This window comes from Ochotona curzoniae, unplaced genomic scaffold (assembly GCF_017591425.1).
Source record: "Ochotona curzoniae isolate NIBS_2020 unplaced genomic scaffold, NIBS_Ocur_1.0 patch437, whole genome shotgun sequence".
Classification (NCBI taxonomy): Eukaryota; Metazoa; Chordata; class Mammalia; order Lagomorpha; family Ochotonidae; genus Ochotona; species Ochotona curzoniae.
Genome location: NW_024467014.1, coordinates 267,217 through 282,701, shown reverse-complemented (window position 1 = coordinate 282,701; position 15,485 = coordinate 267,217). Strand labels below are relative to the sequence as shown.

At 53.8% G+C, this 15,485-nt stretch overlaps 1 protein-coding gene across 1 annotated transcript in view; it reads right to left on the bottom strand.

Annotated features, from left to right (window-relative positions):
- The window catches only part of LOC121167988 (serine/threonine/tyrosine-interacting-like protein 1), a 28,050-nt gene that overhangs the window by 9,616 nt on the left and 2,949 nt on the right, over nucleotides 1-15,485 (bottom strand). The window contains exons 2-5 of the mRNA XM_040997728.1: nucleotides 11,675-11,932; nucleotides 9,556-9,617; nucleotides 6,403-6,580; nucleotides 2,686-2,831 (exon numbers count right to left, since the gene is read on the bottom strand). Of these exons, the coding sequence (XP_040853662.1) occupies nucleotides 2,686-2,831; nucleotides 6,403-6,580; nucleotides 9,556-9,617; nucleotides 11,675-11,777 (489 nt within the window). The 5' untranslated portion in view covers nucleotides 11,778-11,932. The remainder of the gene's footprint in view (nucleotides 1-2,685; nucleotides 2,832-6,402; nucleotides 6,581-9,555; nucleotides 9,618-11,674; nucleotides 11,933-15,485) is intronic.

Here is a 15,485-nt window from a genome sequence, read left to right as displayed (position 1 = left end):
CCCTCCCCCATGGTCAACTCCCCACAAACCCAGAGCAGGAAGAGCCTGTCCAAGATGGGTCAGCGTCCCATGACTCGGCTCAAAAAGGTATCAAACCTCTGAAAAACCACAACTCATCAAACAACTCTTCCTGCTGCTTTCCAACCCGCTTCCTGTTCTGTCTGTGCTTGAGTGGGTCTGCCCGGGAAAGGGGTGGGGGAGTGACACAGACGGAAGCCTGGGACTTCAAGGACCAAGTGCACGTGAATGTCATGAATGACGGGCGACTCCGGGGAGGGAACCCAGGCTCACGGCAGGTCCCGCCCCGGGAGTGACCCACAGCCTACGTGGGAGGTGGCAGCTAATGGCCCACCCAAGTACTTGGGTCCCTGCCACCCTCAGGGGAGACCCCCCAGAGTTCTTGGCTCCTGCGTTCAGCCTGACCAGGCCCTGGGTACTATGGGCACTTGCGACAGAAAGCCAATACGTGAGAGGTTTCTCTCCTTCATTCAGGTGATTTTTAAAACGTGAGAGGGCAGGCAGTAATCAACAGCAGGGAAATGTTTGCAGATCGGAGAGGAGTGGCCCACATGCTAGACAGCCAGGGTGGGCCGGGCCGACTCAGAGCTGGGCCACGTTCCTGTGGAGAGTGTAGCCGGGCAGCCAACTAACCTACATGTGCAAGAGGGGCCAAAGAAACCGAGAAGTGTTAAAGGGTCTGTGTCATGGAGCAAGGAAACCCATTCTGAGGCAGCTCCCAGCCTGGCGTCCGTCCCTCGTCACCAGGAATTCACTGAACTGACAGCCACCCAGCTGGTCCCACATGGCCAGGGTCACCGAGCTGAAGGAGCCACTTGCTGCTCCCACAGATAAGAAGCTGGATAGGGGCCTGGTGCGATAGCGTAGTGGTTAAAGTCCTCGCTTTGAACGCACCAGGATCCCATACAGGCAACAGTTCTAATCCTAGCAACCCTGCTTCCCATCCAGCTCCTTGCCTGTGGCCTGGGAAGCAGTTGAGGACAGCCCAAAGCCTTGGGACCCTGCACCCGCGTGGGAGACCCGGAAGAGGCTCCTGGTTTCGGATTGCCTCCATTCAAGCCGTTGCACTCACTTGGGGAGTGAATCATCGGACAAAAGATCTTCCTCTCTGTCTCTCCTCCTCTCTGCATATCTGCCTTGCCAATAAAAATAAGTAAATCTTATAAAAACAACAAAAAAAGAACCTGGATGGCCAGTATTGTCCAGAGGGATTTATTGAGGGGAATTTTATATCCAAAACTCCCCTCTTCTGGGAAAGTCTGAGTGTGGAAGGAAAAGGGGGGAGACCCACAGTTATGTTCATTAAAACCCCTTCTGGATGCAGACTGCACTCGGCACCTTCCGGAGACGCCCACCTGCTCCGTCGGGGGCTAGGATTCCGTCTCCTCACCTCACTCAATCAACTGCTACGGTCTCCTTGCCTGTCACTCATCCCCTCGTTGGCATCGTTGTCATCGGTAGAGCAAGTTCCAGAGACGTGAATCAACAGGGACAAGGGCAAGAGAGCCCCACAAAGCATGGCCTGGCTTGGGAGATGGCTATGACCCTGCCTGATCCCATGGGTGAGGTGCAGCGTGGCAGGCTGGGTGTGGGGGAGTACCGGGCTATCCGGGGAAGGGGTGAAGTGGAGCAGCGGGGGGAGTCACAGCAGTCTTAGGTGAAATCTGCAGTGAACCCTACGGCTACACCAGAAGTCACCAGGGCCCCAGGGAGAACGACACGTCCCCTCCACGCACAAGCCACAGGCATACAAGGCGGAGGCCCCCCACATGCCCACGCCCGCCCAGGCAGAGGGACGAGGCCCAGGGGAGGAGACAGCACTGAGACAGACCAAATCCAATTCCAGCTTGAGCTCAGAATGTAAACTGCCCTGGCTTGTACCACTGTTTTCTTCCCTTTACAATTATTTCTAAATACGTAATGATCATAAGCCTTGTGGTACAGACTCTCCATCCAGCACTCAGCTTGTCCCATCAGCAACTCACAGCCTCACCTCCACCGGACTCCTCGACCCAGCCCCGGCTGCAGGGAAGGGGCTTGCTCAAGTCGTGCCTTTTCCCCCAGGGGACTGGATTCAGTGCTTCTGCCCAGCAGGGGCACGGGGTCTTACACAGTAACCGTTGTCACACCCTAACACCGCCACAGAAGCACAGCTCCACCCAGTCCTCACGCCCCCGGCACCCCGTTACCACCTCCACGAGAACATGAACATTCTTCAGAAAGGATGGGATCCACTGCCAACGTGGATGAGAACAGGCCTCGGGAGGCGGCCAAGGCCACCGCTGCAGGAGGAAAACTGGCCCTTCACGCTCCCATCGCCTCGGGTGCAGGATCATCATAAAGCAAGTTCGTCACCGCGTCACCCTCCAGGGGCTAGCCCTGGCCCACGGCTGCCATGCACTTCGCCGTGCTTCTTCCTTGCAAACCCCTGGCCCTGAGCCTGGGCTCCAGCAAGCTGTGCACCCCACCTCTCCTGCTGGGCTCCATCCTGGAGTCGCCCCTCACCCATCTGACTTTGAACTTCCTATGCCCTGCCCCTGCCCTGGCCACGGGTCTGCCCTTCGCCATACCTGACAGTGAGGCATCCAGCACAGAGCGCTGGGCTTCTTGGCTGTCCCCACTGTGTTTCCCCAGCCCAGTGTCCCCGCCCCAGCTCGTCCACGTCACCTGAGGCATCCAGATGATCTTTTGTGTCCGGAAGAAGTGGTAGTAGGCGGAGAAGCGCTCGTACCCGCCGTTCAGGACGAGGATGGGGTGGCGGGCGAGATGCGCCAGGGTCTGGGCATAGAGCACAGCAGCTCCTGTTGACAGCCCTGAGAACAGAGACCATGGGGCGGGGGGGGGGGAAAGGGGTGGGGTGAACAGCCCTACTGTGAGCCCACCGTGCTTCGAGAGTGGTCACTCCCTTCCAAAAAGCCACAACTTAAGGAGCTGAGACCAGGCCGAGGATCCTGGGTCCAGCGGCTGGTGGAAAATGGGCCTTGAATTGCGTGTTGGGGGCTGGTGACACAGCGGAGTGGGTTATGCTGCTGTCAGGGATGGGAGGGTACAGCATCCCACATATGGGCACAGGTTTGAGTCCCAGCTATTCCCTTTGTAATCTGGTTTCCTGCTAATGTGCCTGGGAAAGCAGTCGAAGATAGCACAAGTGCTTGGGCCCGGTCCTCCATGTGGGAGACCTGGATAAAACTCCTGGCTTCAGCTTAGCTCAGACATGGCTGTTCTAGCCACTTACCGAGTGAACAGATCTTTATCTTTGTAACTCTGCCTCTCAAACACTTAAAAGTGTGAGCTAATTTGGGTGCCAAAACATGTTGAAATCCATGCACAGATTTTTTTCAGAGTACATATTTTCCATGTAATATAGAGGAAAAAACAAAACTAAATTTTTCGCACCAAGGGCCTGCTGCAGCATCCTCGTGGCTAAATTCCTCACCCTGCATGTACCCATACAGGCACTGGTTCACGCCCTGGCTGCCCCACTTCCCATCCAGCTCCCTGCTTGTGGCCTAAGGCGGCAGTGGAGGACGGCCCAAAGCCTTGGGAGCCTGCACCCACGTGGGAGACCCAGAAGAAGCTCCTGACTTTGCATCAGCTCAGTTCCAGCCTTTGTGGCCATTTAGGGAGTGATCCAATGGATCGAAGAGCTTTTTCTCCTCTCCATTAATCTGATTTGCAGTCCCAATCAAAATAAATCTTTAAAAATAGGGCCTGGCGGCATGGCCTAGCAGCTGAAGTCCTCACCTTGAATGTGCTGGGATCCCATATGGATTCTGGTTCTAATCCCGGCAGCTCCACTTCCCATCCAGCTCCCTGCTTGTGGCCTGGGAAAGCAGTGGAGGACGGCCCAAAGCCTTGGGACCCTGCACCCGTGTGCAAGACCTGGAGGAGGTTCCTAGCTTCGGATTGGCATAGCATCGGCCATTGCGCTCACTTGGGGAGTGAATCATTAATGGAAGATCTTTCTCTATATCTCCTCCTCTCTGTATATCTGATTTTGCAATAAAAATAATTCTTTAAAAAAATCCTTAAAAATAAAAGTAAAACCTCATACTTGTAATTTTTTTAAAAAGCTACCACATGCAGGAATAATTTTTTGATACAAGACAAACTTCACTTTCTACTCCATTCCCCACTACTCTTCTGCAAGACCCTCACACGTGTGAGTGTGAATTCCCAAGCGAAGCCGAGAGCCCCGCAGTAACCTGGAGGTCAGTCAGCTAACTAGTGGCCTAGGTTTTCAGAATACAGACCGAAATCCTACATAAGCGCCCAGTGGACTGGTTTTGCCAAGAATGGTCAATTCACAGGCGGGGGCTTAGCGCCACCCAGTGGCAGGCAGTGAGAGCGCCTGACCTCTGGAATTGCACCCACACTCCACAGCTACAGCAAATCAGATTAATGGAGAGAAGGAAAGATTTTCCATCCATTGGATCACTCCCTAAATGGTCACATTTGTTTGTGGTCACCGGCAGTCACCCAAAGCTAGGACCTATGTGGACAGCAGGCGGAGGAGCCTCCGCCTTACAGGGGCCCAACATGCGCTGTGGTGATGGGGCGACTACTCGGACCTAGAGCATCACTCAACTCTTGGGGACTCAGGATGGACTCCAACATCCTCTGCTTGATTCCTGCTCACTGGGCGAGGCGGTTTAAAAACGCCCCTTACAAATGCTGCCTTTTAAGCTCAAGCCCACACATATTTCTAGAGTTTAGCAATCCCAAGCTTACCTGTCTTGGAGCAGAACCCAACAGCCAGTTGGCTGGAAGGTCAGGCAGGGGTTCCACCAAAGGGGCATGGGGGCTGGCCCTGGTGAGGAGGTGGCAGAAGGGACAAGGCCAGTGACAAGGCCCATATTCTCCCTTCCAGATCCCTTGCTCTAGGGGAAGCCAGCTGGTCCACTGGGAGGCCATTTGCATTGTCCCAGGGAGAGGTGCCCGTGGCAGGGAGCCAAGGCCCCTGGCTAAACCACCTTGGATGCCAGGCATCCCGGCCCAGTTCTGCAGACAGTTCTGGCCCCAGTTGACATTCTGAGGACCAAAAACTCCTAGCCAAGTAACTCCTGACTTCCTGGCCCACGGGAAGCTTAACTTGTTGCGTTTTGGGGTAGACCAGTACCAGGTTGCTAGGTGTGGAACTATGGGTAAGTTATGTCACTTTCCTGGGCTTGGGCAACACCAGGCAGGGAATGTGGGGTAGTTACATGTTAGGGAGCCAATCCTTCAACATCTGTCCGTCCCGTTTCTGTGTCCCATGACAAAGGCACAGGCCATCTTCCATCCAGGCCGTCTCCACAGTGTGAGCCTCGGACTTGAGCCAGGAATGATGGCTCAGTGGCTAAATCCTCTCCTTGCATCTGCCAGGATACCATATGGGTACCAGTTCATACCCTGACTACTTTACTCCCCTTCCAGCTCGCTGCTTGTGGCCTGGGAAAGCTGTAGAGGATGGCCTAAAGTCTTGGGACCCTGCAACCACAGGGGAGACCCAGAAGAAGCTCCAAGCTCCTGGATCAGATTGGCTCAGCTCTGGCTGTTGCAGCCACTTGGGAAGTGAATCAGTGAATGAAAGATCTGTTTCTCCTCTCTGGAAAACTGCCTGTTCAATAAAAAAAATTGTGGCCCCAACGTGATAGCCTAGTGGCCAGCGTCCTTGCCTTGCACGTCCCAGGATCGCATATGGGTGCAGGTTCTAAACCTGGCAGCCGCATTTCCCATCCAGCTCCCTGCTTGTGGCCTGAGAAAGCAGTCGAGGATGGCCCAAGGCTTTGGGACCCTGCACCCGAGTAAGAGACCCAGAAGAAGCTCCTGGCTCCTAATCGGCTCAGCTCTGGCCATTGTAGCCGCTTGGGGAGTGAACCACAGATGGAAGATCTTTGTCTCTCCTCCTCTGTGTATATCTGACTTTCCAATTAAAAAATTAGTTTTTACTGGAAAGTCAGTCTCCATTGCAGGGCTAAGCTGTCACCTTGTAAGGAGGGTGACGCCTCAGACCCAAGAGCTCTCCAGGGCGGCCCTGCAGATTGCTCATGCCAAAATAGGGGGAGCCCCTGGCACATGGCACCCCAGACTGAGGTAGAAGTAGGCAGTAACTTGTGAAGCCATTTCTCTTGGTGCAGCTTGGGTCAAAACCCACCTGGTAGTTTAGCAGATTAAGCCACTGCCTGCCATCTGGCAGCCCCCATGAGCACCAGTTCAAGTCCTAGCTGCTCCACTTCCGATGCAGCTCCTTGTTAATGTACCCAGGGAAAGCAGCCTAGGATGGCTCAAGTGCTTGGAGCCCCTGCCACCCAGGTGGGAGACCCAGGTGGAGTTCCCGGCTCTTGGCTTCAGCCTGGCCCAGCCCCAGCCCCTGTGGCCATTGAAGGATGGAAGGACTCTTACTCTGCTTTAGGAGTAAATCCTCAGAGACAGCATCTTCTTCCCCGTCATCTTCATCTTCATCTTCGTTGTCACCGTCTTTTAAGGGACTCTCCAGGGAGCTGGTGTTACTGTCATACACCACGCAGTACCTCACGCACTCCAGCTCCACCGACTCCGGTGCCAGAAACTTGCCATCCTTCTGTGGAAAGCACAGAAAGGCCTGTGGGTGGGCAGGAGGGCCCCACGTCCTCCAGGGAACAGCCTGAAGCCCTCTGACCACAGGCACACCGGAGAGGGGCCAGCAGGTATGGTAAATGCCAAGGATTTTCCATACCCACGTCCCTTCCCAGGAAAAGTGGACCACAGCCCACTGGGCCAGGGATGAGGGCACGGGTCTAGCCAATTGGCCTCCAGCCACCTGTCCTGGCATTAGGGTATCCATAGCCAGCTCTGGCAGCGACAATCCTTTGGGGAAAAGAGGCTGGCACAGGGGCAGGGCCCTAGGATCCCCTGTACTCCCTGGAAAGGGACAGTGAGCAGGTGGTTTGCGTCAACAGAAGCCACAAACAGATGTGAATAGCATCCACCATATGGCAGGTTAAGTGAATGAAATGGACAAAGCAGCAGCCACTGTGGGGTAGAGAGGGAATGACTGAGTGGTGGGGAGGGGCCGAGTCATCGTCAAAGTGGATCTCAGGGTGGGAACAGGCAAGGAAGGATGCCTGTGGTACCAGGGGCAGAGCACACAGGACCCAAAGGGGTGGCCAGAGCTTGGGGAGAACTTGCGACCACAGCTCCACTTGCTCACAATGTTCCTGCTGCATCACCTCATGGATGAGAGAGCCCTAACAAGGGCTTTAAACGATTATTTTGAAAGTCAGTGACAGGCAGACTGACCTTCCATCTGCTGGTTTAACTCCCTGGATGGCCCACAACAGCTGGGGGTGGGGCAGACCAAAGCCAGGTGCTTCACCAAGGTCTTCTACGTGCGTGCAGGGACCAAATACTTGGTCCATCCCCTGCTGCTTCTCCAGGCACATTAGCAGGGAGCTGGATGGAAAGTAGAGCATCCGGGACTCGAACTGGCACCCACATGGATGGTAGGCAGTGGTTTTCCCCACTACACCACTACACCACAGCTCTGGCTGGTCCCTGTACCAGCAGGATTTGACAGAGGTCAGACCCAGGGGAGAGATCCTATCTGCCAAAAGGAACTAGGCAAGCAGGCAGCAAGATGCCTGGTGAGACAAAGCCTGGAGGCAGAGCAGGATTAAGGCAGGCAGCATGGTGGCACAGTGGGTGAAGCCGCTGCTTGGAACGCAAGCATCCCCTAATTGGGAACCTGCTCATGTCCCAGTCGCTCTGTTTCTGACCCAGCTTTTGGTTAACGTGCCTGGGATAGCAGTGCTGGAGTCCCTGTCAGTCTTGTGGCAGACAAAGAAGCTCCTGGCTTAGGCCTGGCTGCCATGGCCACCTGCAGAATGAACCAGTGGATCAAAGATCTCTGCCCACCCCCCCCAACAACTCAAAATTTAGAGTGAGCGAGAGAGTGAGAAAGACATTCAACTTGGTCTAGAAGATGCACAAAGGCCCATCTGGGATTGTGAGAACCACAAAGCAAGTTAGTGGGGAGCACGCCAGGCCCCCAAGGAGCAGCTTTCGCCACTAATTTGAGTCAACATGTCACCGAGCACCCATGTGATGTCAGATGTGACAGCATCCGCGACATGGCTGCCTCCTGGCTCTCAGCACACAGGCTTGTGAGGGCCCCACATTTGCAGGCAGCAACAGGGAGGGAGGGAGGGAGTCATAGGGCCTGTGGCCCAAATACCCCAGGCAGGGCAAGGCAGCAGCTGGCCTCCAGCAAAACCCGAACCAGCACCCCAGGGCCCATCCCCAGCCCGGCTGTCCTCCTTCCCTGCCTCTCCCTGGGGGCCCGCGCTCTGGATGCTTCCTTAGGCAGTACCAGCAGGTGCAGTGGGAAGAGGAGAAGCCCCCCTAAAATGGTGGAGAAAGAGTGACACCCATTGTCTCCCACTTCTGTTTTCTGGGGGAGAAACAGACCTACAGTTTTGAGAGGTAAGTTTGTGTCTTGGAACCCAAGTGAACCTGATGGAGCAAGGTTACTGGCATGGCAGGTGACAGTATGCAGGTGAGAGGTGGCAGGGGGTTGCCCACATCCAGGAAGACAGGGTGGGCCAAGCTGGGAGATTTCCTATGCTTCTGAGCTGGGGTGTCCCTGAAGGCCTCCACCTGTTATCTCGGGTACAGGGAGGGGAAGCAAGAGCCCCGAGACCTGAACATGAGGCTGGAGGTGCTGAGGACAGATCACACCTGAGCCAGAGTCCAGCGGGCGCCGAGGCCTGAGATGGGGGACTTGCAGTGGGGTACAAAAACCAGGATTTGGAGCCAGAGGACACAGCTAGGGAACTGAAAACCCAGGGAATGGAAGGGAACAAGTTACGCTGGAAACACATGTAGTCAGGGAGCTGCCCTCAAGGACCTAAGTCAGGTAAAGGGCACAGAGGGAGGACGGGGAAGGTGGGAGAGAGGCAGGGAGGAGGGAGGACGGGGAAGGTGGGAGAGGCAGGGAGGAGGGAGGGGAGAGAGAGAGGCAGATAGGGAGGACGGGGAAGAGAAGCAGGAAGGACAGGGAAGGGAGGAAGGCAGGGAGGACAAGCAGGACAGGCAGCCCAGTGGCCGAGGGGGATGGGCCCGGGCTGGGAAGATTTGCCAAGGCAAAATCTCAGAGGTGAGCTTGGCGGGACTGCTGGCTCACCTGTGGACGGACCAAGCTGTGAGCCTGGATGAAGTCTAGGGAGCAGTAATGGGAACAGGTGTGGGGGAGACGAGGGCAGCGCCGCGGTCACCTGCAGCTGACAGGAGACAGTGAAGCGGGACTGGAGAGAGAAGAACCAGGGACGGGGGTGGGGGCTAAGGCAGCACCTTAAAGTCAAGGTGGTGACTGCAGAGGTCAGGAAGGAGGTGGGCCAGGCCTGGCGATGGTTCTAGAGAGCCGACACTGTGGAGGTCGGGGGAGATGGGCCTTGTGGCAGGAGGGGGGCTGGGATGTCCAGCCCCTTATAGGAAAGAAGGCTGGAGGACTCGACAGGAGAGGCAATCCCATGGGACCCCTGGGATGGAGGGCCACAGCTACCCCTGCTCCCCACCTACCTTCTTCACACGGACGGCTGTGATCACGTGGCTCTCGTCGTACTCCCGTTTGGAGCGGACATCTGTGGAGGGAGACGTGGTTTCACCGAGAATCAGCCTTGCAGAGGAACTGGTAGCCTAAATCCCACCCACTCTCACCAAGGGCGTGTCAAGAGTCTGTGGAAGATGGGATGACAAGAGCCCGGCGGCGTGGCCTAGCAGCTAAAGTCCTCGCCTTGAACGCGCCAGGATCCCATATGGGCGCCGGTTCTAATCCCGGCAGCTCCACTTCCCATCCAGCTCCCTGCTTGTGGCCTGGGAAAGCAGTCAAGGACAGCCCAATGCTTTGGATCCTGCATCCCCGTGGGAGACCTGGAGGAAGTTCCTGGCTCCTGGCTTCGGATTGGCATAGCACTAGCCATTGTGCTCACTTGGAGAGTGAGTCATCGGACGGAAGATCTGTCTCTCCTTTCTGTATATCTGACTTTCCAATAAAAATAAAAATCAAAAAAAAAAAAAGATGGGATGGTAAGTTTAGGGGGCCAGTGCTGTGACAAAGCAGGTTATGCTACTTCCTGCAGTACCAGCACCCCATAATGGATGCTGGTTCAAGTTCAAGTTGCTCCATTTGTGAACCAGCTCTTTATTTAATGTGGCTAGACAAGCAGTAGAGGAGGGCGCAAGTGCTTGGATCCCTGTACCTGCGTGGGAGGCCTGCAAGATGCCTGTACTCCTGGCAGCTGCCTGGCCCCGCGCTGGCCACTGCAGCCATTTGAGGAGCAAATGGACAAAGGACCTCTTTATTTAATGTTACATGCATTAATCCCTTAGGGAGAAAACCAAACACTGGCTTGTAAAGGGCCTTCGTGCTCATCTTCACTGCGATCTTGAGGACTTCCCGGAGATGCCCCTAATGGGAGAGGCCCCTTAGACCCCATCCACGGCTCCCTCTGGCACTTCCTACATACCTCATCAACTCCCTTGGTTTTTGTTACCTGCAAACAGCTTGTTCTCTCCCTTGCTTTTTATTTTTCAAGACTTTACTTATTTGTAAGGGCTGTAGAGAGAGAATCTTCCATTGCCTGGTTCATTGCCCAGCTGGGCCGGTCTGAAGCCAAGAGCTTCTTTTGGGTCTCCCATGTGGGAGCTGGGGTCCATGCAGTTGGACCACCCTCTGCTGCTTTCCGAAGCAAGTGCTTGGGCCCCCATACCCACGTGGGAGACCTGAGGAAGCTCTTGACTACTGGTTTTTGCCTTGCGTACACCTGGCTGTTGCAACCATTTAGGGAGTGAACCAGTAGATGGAAGGTCTTTGTCACTATCTTTCAAATGAATAAAACATGTTGGTTTTTTTTCTTATTTAAGAGAGCATGCTGACTCACTTCCCTCATGCTCTCCATAGCTGGGGCTTGGGCCAGCTAAAAGCCATGACCCAAGTTTAAATTTTGTGTTAAACCGATTTTTTTAGGGCCTGGCGCAATAGCGTAGCTGTTAAAGTCCTCGCCTTGAACGCACTGAGATCCCATATGGGTGCCAGTTCTAATCCCGGCAGCTCCACTTCCCATCCAGCTCCCTGCCTGTGGCGTGGGAAAGCAGTCGAGGATGGCCCAAAGCCTTGTGACCCTGCACCCTAGTTGAACACCTGGAAGAAGTTCCTGGCTCCTGGCTTCGGATCGGCATAGCACCAGCCGTTGCAGCCACTTGAGGAGTGAATCAGACGGAAGATCTTCCTCTCTGTCTCTTCTGATTTCCAATAAAAATCTTTAAAAAAAAAACTGATGGCCACAATGTCCACAGCTGAGCCAATCTGTCAGGAGCCTCTTCCAGGTCTCCAACGTGAGTGCAGGGTCCCAAGGCTTTGGGCCATCCTCAACTGCCATCCTCCCTGCCTTCTCAGACTACAGGCAGGGAGCTGGATGGGAAGCGGAGCTGCCAGGATTAGAACCAACGCCCATATGGTATCCCGGTGTATTCAAGGCGAGGACTTTAGCTGCTGGGCCCGATTCCTACATCATTTTACAGCGGCCCTTCATGCTGAGGAGCCTACCAGTCTCCTCATGGTATCTTGCACCTCCCATGCAGTGTTAACCCCGGCTGCAGGGCGCTGTCCCTCAGCACAGCCGCGTTTTGCAGTACTTACCCAACAGACAGAGATAGTTGGGCTCCGTTAGCCTGGAGAACTGCGTGACCTGATTCAAGATGTTGTAAAGCTCCGTCGGTTCACACAAAACCAGATCAGCCATCCTGCATGGAGGATCCACGCCGGACAGGCCGAGCCTGCCTGTGCTGAATTCAATCAACTCTTCCTAAATAGCCCACACACGCATCTGGGGAGTGAAGCAGCGGTAGAAGCTCTCTCCACCTCTTCTAACTCTGCCTTTCCAGGCAAACTAAATCTCTAAAAATAACGATAAAAACACAGGTGGTGAAATTTAGAGTTGAAAAGAATGACGCAAGATGCTGAGCCAGTGGATACTGTGCTTAGAGGTAGCGTATACAAGAGTCCGATTTGTTCGCACATTTAGCGGATGATGAACATGTACTAGATGTTGGAACATCTATACACGTTTGAAGTAACTGGAAATAAGACCTGCCCTCAGGGAGGTTATAGTCTATCAAGGAATCTATGTCAGGGAAGAAAAAAAGAACTGGTTCTAATCCCAGCAGCTCCACTTCCCATCCAGCTCCCTGCTGTGGCCTAGAATAGTTGGAGGATGGCCCAAAGCCTCGGGACCCTGCATCTGTGTCAGTCTCTGCAAGAGCCTCCGAGCTTCTGGCTTTGGATTGGTGCATTGTGGTCAGTTGGGGAGTTAATCAAAGACAAAAGATCTTCCTCTCTGTCTCTACATATGACTTTGCAATAAAAATAAATCTTTAAAAAATTTGCCTTCCTGGGGCTGGTGCCTTGGCGTGGTAGGTAAAGCTGCCATCTGTGGTACTGGCATCCCACGTAGGGCACTTGAGTCCTGTATGCTCCACTTCTAATCCAGCTCTCTGCTAAGGAGTCTGGCAAAGCAATAGAGGACGACCCAAAGTCTTGGGACCCTGCATCTGTCTGGGAGACTTGGAAGATGCTCCTAGCTCCTGGTTTCAGATCAGCTCAGCTCTGGCCATTGTGGCCACTTGGGGAGTGAACCAGTGGATAAATAACTCAGCTTTCAAATAGACTAACCTTTTAAAAAAAATGGAATTACACATCAAAAGACGGAGTTGCATGTCAGATGGAGCAACCAGCACTTTCGGCTAAGGAGTCCCCACCTAAGGCATGGTTTCAGGGTTGAGTGCGGGTTGGCATACAGTATCTGAACATTACACTGACGATTTTGGGAGCCCACGATGTGTGAGTGTCAAAGTGACTGGCACACATCAGCATGTGGAGCTAGTGTGAGCAGGCTTGCTGGACTCACGTGGTTGTACATGAGGAAGGCTGGACAGCACAAATGTGAAGTCCAAGAGACAGTGAAGACAACATACTGCAATCTTTGGGAAGGAAGATAACATTTCACCGTTCAGGTGGTGGTACCAAGGACACACAGTGCCCAAACCGATTAGAACCGTTAAGACCTCTACACTTGACTGCATGTAAACTAAATATCTGAAAAAAAAAAAATTAGCAAATACAGGGCTGGTGTTAAGCTGTGGCCTGCAGCACCAGCATCCCATATGGGTGCTGGTTTGAGTCTTGAGTACTTCACTTCCAACCCAGCTCCCTGCTAACGAGCCTGGGAAAAGCAGCAGAGGATGGGCTAACTCCTTGGGCCTCTGCCACCCATGCATGGGGAACCTGAAAAAAGCTCCTGGCTTCCACCTGACCCAACCTCAGCCATGGTGGCCATCTGGAGAGTGTACCAGCAGATGGAAGCTTTCTCTTCTTTGTAGTTCTGCCTTTCAAATAAATGGTTAAAAAATTAATCCCTTCCACAAATCCACATATACCCATGTTGCTTCAGGATGTAAATCCAAAGGGTGTGTGTGTGTGTGTCTGTCTGTCTGTCTATGACCTCGGCACAGGGCCTGGCCCACAGGAAGCCACATGAATGTGCCATGTTCTGCCCCATAGCAGGACTTCCCGTGGGCCCTGACCTTGAGCCAGGCAACCCTCTTCTCATCTCGGCTCTTCCCAGACCTGTTCGGCCCTCCCCCACTTTCCAGTGAAACCTCTGGGTGTGGACCACCCACCCAACAGCTGCCCACTGGAGGTGCACTGCACTTCTCCCAGGGGTCACAGGGCGGTAACTGCCCTCCCAGGTCTCCTCCCAGACCTCATCCTGTTCTTACCCCTTGCCTAGCACATCGAAGCTTCTCCCTGCCAGCATCTTTCTCTAGGATTTCCAACATCGACGCAGGCCTTGGTTTTCTTGAGTGAATTTGGGAAGTCAGTAGCAACCCCTCTGAACAAACTCAGATCATATACACAAAATTTGGAAGGCAGAGCAATGGACGAGAGTGGGAGAAAAAGACCTTCCACCCAGTGGTTCAATCTTTAAATGGCTGCAATAGCCAGGTCTGGGTTAGCCCAGGGCCAAGAGCAGAACTCCACCCTGGCCTCTCCCACGGGTAACAAGATCCTGTATCAGGGAGCTGAGTTGGAAGCAGAGCAGTGGGGACTTGAACTGGGACTCCAATACGGGATGCTGGAGTTGGAAGAATTTCAACTACTGTGCCACAACATGGGCCCCTGAATCAAACTCAACTTTAACAGGAGGATGTTTAAGCAATTGTGATGTCTGCTTCGTAACCACATCTGCTGCTTGTGGGTATCCCTGCTCGTTCAATGTCACCACTAGATTGGCATAGTGGCTGCCACCAGGTCAGTGCACAACAGCAGCAGCTGTTAAGACTTGTTATTAGAGGGCCCGATATGGTAGACTAGTGGCTAAAGTCTTTGCCTTGCACACACCAAGATCCCATATGGGCACTGGTTCATATCCTGGCTACCCACTTCCCATCCAGCTCCCTGCTTGTGGCCTGGGAAAGCAGCAGAGGAATGGACCAAAGCCTTGGGACCCTGCACCAGTGTGGGAGACCCGGGAGAAGCTCCAGGCTCCTGGCTTCTGGCTTCTGTTCAGCTCAGCTCCAGCTGTTGCAGTCACTTGTAGAGTGAACCAGCTAATGGAAGATCTTTGTCTCTCCTCTCTGTAAGTCCAACTTTCCAATTAAAAGAATAAGTGAATCTTAGTAAAATTAAGTGGTTCCAAAAGATTCTTTTTTTTTTTAAAGATTTTTTATTATTTTTTCATTGGAAAGGCGGATATACAGAGAGGAGAGACAGAGAGGAAGATCTTCCGTCCGATGATTCACTCCCCAAGTGAGCGCAACGGGCCGATACTATGCCGATCCGAAGCCAGGAGCCTCTTCCGGGTCTCCCACGCGGGTGCAGGTTCCCAAAGCTTTGGGCCGTCCTCGACTGCTTTCCCAGGCCACAGGCAGGGAGCTGGAAGGGAAGCGGGGCTGCCGGGATTAGAACCGGCGCCCATATGGGATCCCAGGCGTGCAAAGCGAGGACCTTTAACCACTTGCGCCACCGCGCCGGGCCCCCAAAAGATTCTTAAAAAGACTTAGGGGGGCTGCTGCATTAACAGGATAATCCTCCACCTCCAAGCACCAGCATCCCGTATGGGCACCGGTTCACATCTCAGCTGCTCCACTTCCATTCCAGCTCTCTGCTTGTGGCTTGAGAACGCGTCAGAATGGCTTAAGCCCTTGAGATCCTACACCTAAAACAAGCTTCTGGCTTTGTGTCAGCTCAACTCTGGCCATTGTAGCCATTTGGGGAATAAATCCGCAGATGGAAGATCTGTCTCCCCTTCTCTATGAATCTGCCTTTCCAGTAAAATTAAGTATTTCACAAAAAAAACTGCCTATCAAATCTTTTTAAAAAATAATGTAGGGTCTGGCACAGTAGTCTAGTGGCTAAAGACCTCACCTTGCACGTGCCAAGATCCCATATG